Raw genomic sequence first — 12,635 nt, forward strand, 5'->3', positions numbered from 1 at the left:
GTAAAAAAGGGAGAACAGACCATATTGGCCCCATAAAGAATGAGGAAGGACATCTGGTTACAAAGGATGGGGAGATGGCGAAGGTATTGAATTTATTCTTCTCCTCACGAGTGAATCGGGGGGCTTCAGTAACCAAAACTGCAGTGTTTATCCTCATGACACAACACAGGAAGCACCTCCATGGTTAACAGAGGACAGAATTAAAATTAGACTTGAGAAACTTAACATTAATAAATCGCCGGGACCAGATGGCTTGCATCCGAGGGTACTTAGGGAACTCAGTCAAGTGATTGCCAGACCGTTGTTCCTAATTTTTACAGACAGTCTACTGACTGGAATGGTACCAGCTGATTGGATTAAAGCCAATGTAGCACCAATATTTAAAAAGGGCCCAAAATACATCCCTGGGAATTACAGACCAGTTAGCCTAACATCAATAGTATGTAAACTCTTGGAGGGGATGATAAGGGACTATATACAAGATTTTAGTAATAATAACGATATCATTAGCAGTAATCAGCATGGATTCATGAAGAATCGTTCTTGCCAAACCAATCTATTAACCTTCTATGAGGAGGTGAGCTGCCATCTAGATAAAGGAAGGCCCGTAGACTTGGTGTATCTGGATTTTGCAAAAGCATTTGACACAGTTCCCCATAAACGTTTACTGTACAAATAAGGTCCGTTGGCATGGACCATAGGGTGAGTACATGGATTGAAAACTGGCTACAAGGGCGTGTTCAGAGGGTGGTGATAAATGGGGAGCACTCAGAATGGTCAGGGGTGGGTAGTGGGGTTCCCCAGGGTTCTGTGCTGGGACCAATCCTATTTAATTTGTTTATAAACGACCTGGAGGATGGGATAAACAGTTCAATCTCTGTATTTGCAGAGGATACTAAGCTAAGCAGGGCAATAACTTCTCCGCAGGATGTGGAAACCTTGCAAAAAGACCTGAATAAATTAATGGGGTGGGCGACTACATGGCAAATGAGGTTCAATGTAGAAAAATGTAAAATAATGCATTTGGGTGGCAAAAATATGAATGCAATCTATACACTGGGGGGAGAACCTCTGGGGGAATCTAGGATGGAAAAGGACCTGGGGGTCCTAGTAGATGATAGGCTCAGCAATGGCATGCAATGCCAAGCTGCTGCTAATAAAGCAAACAGAATATTGGCATGCATTAAAAGGGGGATCAACTCAAGAGATAAAACGATAATTCTCCCACTCTCCAAGGCTCTGGTCCGGCCGCACCTGGAGTATGCTGTCCAGTTCTGGGCACCAGTCCTCAGGAAGGATGTACTGAAAATGGAGCGAGTACAAAGAAGGGCAACAAAGCTAATAAAGGGTCTGGAGGATCTTAGTTATGAGGAAAGGTTGCGAGCACTGACCTTATTCTCTCTGGAGAAGAGACGCTTGAGAGGGGATATGATTTCAATTTACAAATACTGTACTGGTGACCCCACAATAGGGATAAAACTTTTTCGCAGAAGAGAGTTTAATAAGACTCGTGGTCACTCATTACAATTAGAAGAAAAGAGGCTTAACCTTAAACTACGTAGAGGGTTCTTTACTGTAAGAGTGGCAAGGATGTGGAATTCCCTTCCACAGGCGGTGGTCTCAGCGGGGAGCATTGATAGCTTCAAGAAACTATTAAATAATCACCTGAATGACCGCAACATACAGGGATATACAATGTAATACTGACACATAATCACACACATAGGTTGGACTTGATGGACTTGTGTCTTTTTTCAACCTCACCTACTATGTAACTATGTAACTATGTCACCGTCACCGGGTCGGCATCTTGTTTGCACCTGGATAAACGGGAAGGAGTAAGGTAAGATCTGTGGAGGATATATAGGTGAGTAAGCCGGTCTGATAATTTAGGAGATACTTTTTTACAGGCCTCTAGTATTTCCCCCAATTGCTCGTCATCTATCTCCCCCAGATCAGCCTCCCATTTAGTTTTCAGCTGATATGCATGAGTGGTGGCCGAGGGCAGAAGAAGGTGATTATACAGACAGGAGATTAATTTCTTGGGGTCTTCACCGAGAACCATATCTGCCAGGGTCACCGATTCCAGCCCAGGGATGGAGACACTCAACTGGGACTGGAGAGCATGACGGACCTGGAGGTAGCGGAATAGCATGTGATTAGAAAGAGCAAATTCATCTTTGAGGGCCTGGAAAGATTTAACAGCGTCTCCAGTGATGACCTGGCACAGGTATATAATTCTGTTGGTGACCCATATTTTGTGGTCGGGAACGGTCATTAGTTCAGGGAGTTGAGAGTTATCCCAGATTGGCGTGTGAGCATGCAGGGGGGGAGCCCCAGTGATGATTTGTGCTTGCTGCCAAATTTTGCCTTGATGTAGTAGCATATCTCGTCTATCGCCTAAGCGGGGAGAGCCATCCAGGGTTTCTTAAGTGCCATCTGTATTTGGCCTGTAATGTGAGTCTCTACAAGAACAGATATGACTGCTCGCATGTGTTTAAGGTGAGACAGGAAGGCAAGCCTTTTAGGTTTAGCTCACAGCCCTCTCACATTCCATGTGACTAGCTTAAGGAATGCCATATTAACAGTAGTGTTGATTGGGTGTGCAGTCCGAGCGGACCATGCCTCCCCTCACATAAAGTACAATCATCATATATGAAAACATGCATTGAAACAGAGGCCTTGGTTCCCATTGTACAATGTAGTCCTGCAGACGGGTCAGAGAAAGCGACAAAGCGCCCGTGACTGACCTGCAGGGAGCCACACAGAGAAGTGGAGCCACTCAGTAGTGACTTGCAGCGGCGGGACATGATCCTCCACCTGTCCAATCCTGCGTTCTGCCTCGGTTACTCTCTCCCGCAGTTTGTGGATGTCTTGGCGGATTAGGGAAATGTCGACCTTAACCTCCTCTATCTTTGATGTGAGGGTCTTCTGGCAGCGGGAGACCCCATCAAGGATACGAGCGGTGTCTCCAGAGAGCGGAGTTTCCTCCCCTGAGGCGAGTGCGGCACCATCTTCCCCCGCCGGGGTCCCATTCCTTGTGGCGGTATTTGTCCAGTTTTGCAAGTGCTCCTGGAGCTCCCTTCGGTGGCGACATGAGCGCAGGAGCTTCACTGGATTGTGTAGGTAATTCGTGCTGAATTGGAGGGTGGTTTAGCCCCAAAGGATCAGGTTAGAGGATAATGTGCAGCCGGAGCTCTCACTCTGCACTCCTCACACCATGCAGCTTCAGGCCATGCCCCATCCTGGCAGACCCTTGCATCTTTCATCCAGTGTTGCACTGACGTTTCTGGATTCTGAGTCATGGGGAAAGCAAAAGAATTGTCAAAGGATCTGCAGGAAAAGGTAGTTGAACTGTATTAAACAGGAAAGGGATATAAAGAGATATCCAAGGAATTGAGAATGCCAATCAGCAGTGTTCAAACTCTAATCAAGGAATGAAAAATTATGGGGTTCTGTTGCAACCAAACTACGGTCAGGTAGACCAACCAAAATTTCAGCCACAACTGCCAGAAAAATTGTTCGGGATGCAAAGAAAAACCCACAAATAACTTCAGGTGAAATACAGGACTCTCTGAAAACATGTGGAGTGGCTGTTTCAAGATACACAATAAGGAGGCACTTGAAGAAAGATGGGCTACATGGTCGATTTGACAGAAGAAAGCCATTACTACAGAAATGCCACAAAGTATCCCGCTTTCAATACGCCAAATAGCTCAGAGCCAAGCCTCAAACCTTCTGGCACAAAGTCATTTAGATTGATGAGACCAAAATTTAGCTTTTTGGCCACAACCATAAACTCTACATTTGCAGAGGAGTCAACAAGGCCGTGGAGAGGAGCAATCCACGGAGGTGGATTGCTGATGTTTTGGGGATGTGTGAGCTACAAAGGCACAGGAAATTTGGTCAAAATTGATGGCAAGATGAATGCAGTATGTTATCAAAAAATATTGGAGGAACATTTGCATTCATCAGCCAGGAAGCTGAGCATGGGACGTACTTGGACACTCCAACATGACAATTATCCAAAAGACAAGGCCAAGTCGGCCTGTCATTGACTACAGCAGAATAAAGTGAAGGTTCTGGAGTGGCCATCTCAGTCTCCTGACCTCAATATCATTGAGCCACTCTGGGGAGATCTCAAACGTGCAGTTCATGCAAGACAGCCCAAGAATTTACATAAACTGGAGGCTTTTTGCCAAGAGGAATGGGCAGCTTTACCATCTGAGAAGATAAAGTGCCTTATCCACAAATACCACAAAAGACTTCAAGCTGTCATTGATGTTAAAGCGGGCATAACGTAGTATTAAGAATTGGGGTATGTAAACTTTTGATCAGGGTCATTTGGGTAGTTTCTGTTGTAATTATGATTTAAAAAGAGTAAGCACAGTTGATTGATAATACATGGCTTCAGCCAAACACTAACCATGAGTGAAAGAAAAGTTTTTGTGTTATCATTCATATTCTCTGAAATCATAAATTCTGCCACCAGGGTATGTAAACTTATGAACACAACTGTATGAGAATGGTGTTACCTGCAAAGAGATTTGTAGTTCTGTTCACCTAGTCCTGAGATTTCAAGGCAACAGAGCTAAGTTGGTGATATGGTTTTAATCTGCTGCTTTTAAAGTGTTACTAAACCCACAACAGTACAATCAGTCTATACATGCAGTAAGGCATGCTTGTTATACTCACTGTGGAACCTAAGGGGTTAATCCTCTGCTTTGTGTAAAAAGGGCTGTTTGATCCTGTCTTCTCTGATCCTCCCCTTCTTCCACTTTCTCCTAATAATTTTCTGATAACACAGAATCTATGGAGTCAGGCTGCACATGCTCGGTTTGGTGTGTATTGCTGCCCTGTCCGGTTTCATCCGAGCCCTTTCTGATCCGCTGGACGGATGGCAAACCTATCGCAATCTGTCTTTTTTGAGTAGATCTTGTCGGATGACAGGCGGATGTCAGCAGATACATCTATGCTGACAACTGCCTGCCCATAGAAGTCAGTGGGTAGCCGATCGCGTGAAAGGGGCCTTACAAGCCAGGACAGTACAAATATTCCCCAAATTACCCCTTTTTCGAAAGAAGACATTCCAAGGTATTTAGTAAGAGGCATGGTGAGTTTTTTTAACTTGTTTTGAAATTTTTTCCACAAAATTGTCATATTAACAAGTTATTTTTGTCACATGGCATAGGCATGCTTGCAACTACATCCCAAAAGACAATCTGCTACTCCTCCCAAGTATGGTGATAGAACATGTGTGAGACTTTTACACAACCTGGCCACATAGAGGCCCAACATGCAAGGAGCTCCATCAGGTGCTTCACACTTTTGAAGGCTCTGGAGCACAGGACAGGATTGAGTTTGATTTTTATTCTCGCACCCGATTTTGGGTAGATTGATGCAAAATTGTTTCCTGCTTTCCTTTTATTTACTTTGGTCTGTAAGATCTGCTGTTGTTAAACGTTGGTAAAAGATTTCATACATAAAGAATGCAAAATAAAATTCTCCATAATGGTAACAGACAGTATTACAAATCTGAAAACCTGATAGATGTTCTAACACTTTCCTACTCTATCAAAAGCTAAAATAAAAAACATGGATGGGACGGGGCTTTAATATTTAATAACGGTTAACTTTTTATTGCAAATAAAATATTTCCAGCATACCCTGAAATCTGTATAAAACTGGAGACAGGATTGGTGGCTGCCATGAGCTTTAAAGTGTAAAACCATCCGCAGATTCCCTCCACAGTGATTGTATATATTGCTGCATGCTGACCTTTTGCTTTGGGTGTGGTGTTCTCCCTCGCGGAACGTCGCTGTTCACGCTCTCTCCTCTTCCTCAGTAAGTCTTTCTGGAAGGTGGCGATGGTGCGCAGCAGATCCTTCCCCTGAACCTCGCATGGAGGGAGCACCATACTACAATCCAGAAACTCATTAATAGAATTCAGGAGGTCTTGACGTTCTGCGGCCATGTATGCAGCTTCATGGAAAACCTGGAAGAGGCAGGAAGAACCTTCATTGTTATGTCAGAGTTAATGGTTCATAAACGTTCTTATGCTCCATTATGATGTTGTTGGGATAAGTTGGATAGACTAGTCACTATTTTCAAAGTATCTTACTCCAAGTGTCTTTAAAAGTGGAATACCTGCAGAAAATAAATGTATACTTAAAGGTGGAATACAGGTTCCACTAGCTTGTAGTTTCCAAGCAGCTACCCTGCTGCACTGTAAAAACAGTAGGTCACTTACTCGACACAGGCGCCATTCAGGCAACACTATGTACTTTCTTAGTGATTACAAAGTGTTTTCTGATTGGAGGTGGAGAGACGAGATGGTGACGCCATATTCTGCATCATGTTATTATAAGTCTGTAGAATGCTGGCAGTTATTCCTGGTTTTGTGCCCCTACACCTTGTTTACTTATGTGATTTGGTATCTCCCGCTGTCCTCCCTTTCTGTATTGGGCTAGTTAGTTGTGTCCTAGATTGGCCATCCCGGCTTTCCTCAAAGGTTCCCAAAGTCAGCGTTAGAATCATTGGCTCCATTTTTATTTGGGGGGCAGCAAACAAACCACCTGATACCCCATATTCGGCCGGTGCGACAGTCAAAACACCCTCCCCGTTCGGTCGGTCAGTCAATATACCCCCCCCCCGGCTCGCCCATTCACCCACCAGCCCCGCACTTACCCCATGTAGGTCGCGGGTAGCTTTGGTGGCTTCCCCCTGCGTCTCCTCCTCGGCAGCCAATACGGCCGCCTCTCCTCTTGGCCAAACAGGTCTTAAAATCTGCTTCCTGATTGGCCAGGAGGAGAAGCAGGAGGATAATAGCGAATAATAATTTGCTATTGTCACACAACTGGGTGGGCTCACGCTGCAGTGCTCTACACCCTCGAGCCCACCCTTTTTTTCAGCCAATTACAGGCATACCCCACATTTAAGTACACAATGTGACCAGAGCATGTATGTAAAATGAAAATATACTTAAAGTGAAGCAATACTTTTTTCACTTATCAATGCATGTAAATACACTAGCTCTATGGTAAATAAGATATGTTGTAGTCCTGGGTCCCCTCTCAGTGCTCCCCAAGTTTGGTGTCCCTGTCACTTAGGGTTCTGGAGCAGTGCCATGTCAAGCTGACCAAGATTTCCCATAGACACCAATGTGTCTGTACTTGGGAAGCACTTTACGTACACTCATGGGTATGTCTGTACTTGCAACTGTACATAAAGTGAGGGTACGTAAAGGGGGTATGCCTGTAGAGCCTCAGGCTCTACTCATGTGCTTTAAAAAAAACAAAAAACATTGAAATCCATGTGTCTGGCACCCTGCATGTAGATTAGGGGCCGGGCGCATGGATTAGGGGGGAGGCACCCCTGCGTCCCTAATGGAGCACCCACCACTGGTTAGTACTTTACAGAGACAGGATTTAAGAAAGTAATTGAAGAGTGCAAAATCTGGTGCAACTCTGCCTAGAAACCAATCAGCTTCCAGGTCTTATTGTCAAACCTTAATTGAACAAGCTGAAGTTAGAAGCTGATTGGCTAACATGCACAGCTACTCCAGTTTTAGTAAATCAACCCCATTGCCTTCTTACATTTCAAAAGGCTGGAAAAACATCCTCTGTATTGCAATTTACTGAAGTAAAACTGGGTTGAATTCAACTTCTGTGTCTCATTGAAGAGTTACGCTGCCTGTGGATGGTGCCAAGTCAGCAAATTACCATGCTGTACAGACAGACTGGGTCTAAAGAGGTATGTCAACACATAAAACGGCATTTAAAACAGAACACCATGTTTTGCACTCCCATACGTTTAGTGTGTGAGTATAAACTTTATTTTACACTGTTATCCTGTTTTAGGTGAATTTAACGGGTCCTGGTCTTTAAAAAAGGTTGGGAAAGCAATGCTCTAGACCTCGCCATTGAATTTGCTGGTGACAAATAAATAAATGAAGTGATCCTTCAAGCTTTGTAAAACCACTTAGGAGCCTCAATGTGAAGAGCCTGCTGTGGTACACCATGACCATATGGTAACCATTACTGAGCTTATTCTCACAGTACTATATCAGTCACTGGAGCCTTATAATTACCTAACAATTACTGGTAGCTCCATTGATTTTCTGGAAAACATATATAATTCCTGCGCTGGTAAAATAACTGTAATTAAACCAATTAAATGAAAGAAAATAAATGCCAGCATGGAATAATGATGACATGGTATCATTGCGCTCTTAGGCACCAAGTTAAAGATCTCCCATAATCCTCTAGATAGCTCAGGGCGTGATCCCCCCCATTTAGTCACATTCACCTTTTGCCATTGAGTCAGGCTGTTAATAATATAAAATTAACTTTATTGTAACAAGCCTGCAGGATCGTTTAATGCGTTCCTTTACACAAGGCAGTAATTTCACCGTTCTCTCTGATAATTTGTAGCTCTCTAAAGGCTCCCTCCGCATTCGGTGAAATAAAATCATAGTCAGCGAGAGACATCATTATATTGATGGGGAGGTATTCTTTCTGATACGGATCATCACAGGGAAGGTATTCAGCTCAGTAGCTACATAATTTCTAGAATATTTTAGAAATGAAAAGTAGGTTGGAACTGTAAAAAGAGTTGTTAAAGGGAACTCTATTTTTTCATTTTCAATTTTTTTTAGGTAGGAAAGTGGTCAGATTGTCTCAGCATTGTATGTTAATATATTAAAAACCTTAACACAAAATTCTTGCCAAAATAAAAAGATAAAAATCAATAGATGATTAAAAGATAAAATAAAAAAGCAGCTTTGGTTACAATATTTAATTGTAATATGCAGTACTTTTTTTCAGCCACAAGATGCCCTCAGTCTGATGGACAGCATCATTCTACCTTCTGAGCCTAGGCCATCCCGGACAAGCTCCCAGCCTGGGACTGGACAGTGAAAGGAGAAGCAGCACAGTGATGAGCTCATCTCTCTATCACTCTACTTCTTCCCCTATCAGCATGCTCCTTGTCAGCACACAAAGTCACTTTCTTTCAGGTAAAATATTGTCAGTGAAGAGGAAATGAGGATAAATCTTCTTAGTTAAGCTCTAGGTAGGAGTCTAAACCCAAAAGGAGTTCTAATCCTTCTCCACTCCATCCCAAAATATTTGGCTGGAAATACACCTTAATTTAGTATATCGTTTTTAAATATATATGTACATGGGGGGACAGGAATATTATGTGTCAGGACCAGGATCTGAACCCAGGACCTTAACTGCATCCAGCTGTAGCTCTCCTTGCTGAGCCACCTGAGATGCTAGACAGCTTGCTGTCTGAACCCCTGGAAAATCTTGCCTTGTACCTTTTTTATGGTGAAACTTGAACTCCTTACTCCTCCTATGAACTTCCTATTTTACTGATGCCTTGCACTTCCTCTTTGCCAGATTATTGTGCTATCTCTAGCCGATATCTTGCCCCTTTGTGTACCTGCAGCTGTCCTGGTCTCCACTACCACTTGTTACCAACCTTTTGCTTGTTACTCAACTCCACATTTCCGATTGATCCCAACCGGCAACCACTTGTTACCAACCTTTGGCTTATTTACTGGCTACGCTTCTGCTTGATCCCTACCTGCTATATCTGCTACAGAACCTGCTCGCCTCCTGCTGGGGCAATCCTGAGGGCCGCAACCTGGTACTAACACACAGCAAAACCCATCTCCACCATCAGGAGCTCTGGTGAATACCAGTTTGGACTACTAATAGTTAAAGCTAGTAGAGACTACTGGCAAAGTGAGTACTGTAGTCTCTTTGTGTCTCCCAATTGTGGTAAACTATGGCAGGGTTCTGCTCAGCCAGCAGCAGCCGAGTCTTTTCCACACACACCTGCTTGCTTCCAGACAGTCCTCCCCTTTTTCCTCAGCAACTTGCAGACCCCTTATCCTTGTACTGTTGCATCAGCCAATCACTTGGATTGAATCAGACCCAGCCAAGATGGCTACCTTCTGCACTGGAGATATTCCCTAGACGGGCTTTGCAAAGTGGCCTGCTGTAAGATGGCTGCTGTGCTTCTGAATTAATGAATATTCAGTTTAACCCTGTCCACACTGCAGAAGGATAATACAGCAGCAATGAAGAAGTTCCATAGCAGTTATCATCTACAGTCCAAGTTACAATAATACATGTAAACAATAAAGAATGAAAATGATCTCTATATAATACTAATGGGGCTTATTTCTTTGTTGTACAAAATGAAACAAACAATAATAAGTAATAAAGAGCTGCAGACAGCAAAAACTGTAACGACTAGGGATGCACCGATACCAGTATCTGTAACTGTGCCGATACTGAGCATTTTCACAACTACTCGTACTTGTGAAAATGCTCCTGACATTGAAACCGATTCTTTTGCAGTGCGAATTGTGTCAATACGAAAGGACGGGACGCAAATTGCACTGCAAAGAATCACTTGCGTTTTTAACAGGAATGCGGTGTGATTCCTGTCCGCATGCGTTTTTATCCACTGCTCCTGTGTGTATATTAAAAGGGAAAAGTGCAATCTAGTGGGCAGTTTATTAAAAATGTTAGAACTCACAGTACAGTTCATATGCAAAATCTGCATAGGTGTCCTGGTCCCGCTGATGATAGAAAATCACGGCTGCTGAAGGTGCTCACAGAGCTGGAGGAGATGTAGAGGCGCCCCCAAGCTGACATCACTTCCCAGCCCTGTGAGCACCTCCAATGGCTGTGATTTTCTATGCAAATTTTGCATTTGATCAGATAAGCATTAATGTGAGTTCTAACATTTTTAATAAACTGCCCATTAGATGGTGCTTTTCCCTTTCTATATACACACCGGAGCAGTGGGGGAAATCGACATGATACTCGCAAACAGTGTTTGCTTCCCCTCTTCATACCACTGTGCCTATTTGCCTACTTTATACACAACTACTTTCTGGTTTGAATTCATAACTGTGGCATAAGCCCAATACACACTATTAGGTTTCCTGCAGATTTTTGTTTTCAGATTTACCAAAACCATATAATATGAGGTCAAACCTTAAGAGTTTCAATTTGTATGCAATCATGCAGGCCCTTGCACTACATGGTTTTGGTAAATCTGAAGACAAAAAGCTGCAGAAAATCTAATCGTGTGTATGGGGTCTTAAAGTGGTTGTAAACTCTCAAAAAAACAAAACAAAAAAAAACAAAAAAACAAGGCATAATAGCTAACATGCATCGCATACTAACTCATTATGTAATACCTTAGATCAAAGCTGTTGGACCAGTCCCCGTACACCGCTGTGGCCGGCGACATGTCTCCCAGAGTTATTCCCAGGTTCGCAAGCTCCGGCGCTGTGATTGGCAGGAGCCGCCAGTCACAGCACAGCAGCTGAAGAAACGGCACGAGCGAGCTGTTTCTTCAGTGCGCAAGTGCCGATGACGTCGGCACATGCAGATACAGTGAATATCTCCTAAACTGTTCAAGTTTAGGAGATATTCACCCATAGCTCCCAACTGTCTCTGATTTCGAGGGACTGTCCCTGATTTGGAGCAATGTCCTTCTGTCCATCATTCCTTATCATTTGTCCCTCATTTTGGTTTGATCTATATAGTTGTATATAAAATGCACTTTTTATCTTTCAAAAAGTGTTTCCCAGCGCTAAACCTTTCATTCAATTTCTAAATTGCTGCATTTGTACATTTTAAAAGCCAATATAAAGGAATAGTAGTGGTAAAAAAAAATCCTTGTGGATTTAATTAACCTTTTTTTTGGTTAATTCTCCTTTAAGGGGGCGTGGAAGGGGGCGTGTCCTATGTCCCATACGTTTGTTAGTAGGTGTCCCTCATTCCCATCTCAAAATGTTGAGAGGTATGTTCACTGTACCTACAGATAAACCTTATTATAGGCTTACCTGTAGGTAAAAGTGGTAGTACAGGGTTTACAACCACTTTAAATGGAAGAAGGACAAAAATGTTTTAAGTTTTTGGGTCTTCACACCTGACAGTATATATCGAGTGACTCAACCAGGGCTGGAAGAACTGACCTTATCTGACATGAGGGTGGAGATGGAACGCCCCATCTCATGGTAATCCATATTAGATTGGGTGGGTCCGAGCAAGATAAAGAGGAATCGGACAGGAATGGGAACCTCCAGGACCGACTCCAGCAGAACAGCCTCATTGAGACGCACAAAAGCTGTGGCAGGGTTAGCCAGGAACTCCACGCAACCTGCGGTATACAATAGACATTATAACACCTTTATAAGCATTGAAGGCCAAGAAAACTGCATTATTCATAAATGCTGTTTGGCTGAATTACTTTTGGATACTTAATGTCCAACTGCATGCTTGGGTATCCCCCCCCAGCATCCCCCAACACAAAAAAAACAAATCCATGTACATACCTTTTTTGTTTTTTACCATCTTTATCCTCCGGAAGTGTGAAGATCATAAATGCAGCAGAGATTCTCCTGTGAGCTCAGGAAGAAGACTTCATGCCCTGGGCTCACAGGATATGGGCTGAATGGCACCAGGCATTGTTTAATCTGGAAGATCAGTAGCACCAAAATGCTAAATGGCACCAGAGCCAGGGGTGCTTTTTTAGATTTACAAACTGTAAGGGATGCATTTATGTTTTCTTTGCCCTAATATTGAGCTTTACAATAGGAGAAA

At 43.2% G+C, this 12,635-nt stretch overlaps 1 protein-coding gene across 1 annotated transcript in view; it reads right to left on the reverse strand.

Annotated features, from left to right (window-relative positions):
* Positions 1–12,635, reverse strand: part of SLC4A3 (solute carrier family 4 member 3) — a 74,237-nt gene that overhangs the window by 33,789 nt on the left and 27,813 nt on the right. The window contains exons 7-8 of the mRNA XM_073634266.1: positions 12,008–12,192; positions 5,779–5,995 (exon numbers count right to left, since the gene is read on the reverse strand). Coding sequence (XP_073490367.1) covers positions 5,779–5,995; positions 12,008–12,192 — 402 coding nt within the window. The remainder of the gene's footprint in view (positions 1–5,778; positions 5,996–12,007; positions 12,193–12,635) is intronic.

This window comes from Aquarana catesbeiana, linkage group LG06, assembly GCF_042186555.1.
Source record: "Aquarana catesbeiana isolate 2022-GZ linkage group LG06, ASM4218655v1, whole genome shotgun sequence".
NCBI lineage: Eukaryota > Metazoa > Chordata > Amphibia > Anura > Ranidae > Aquarana > Aquarana catesbeiana.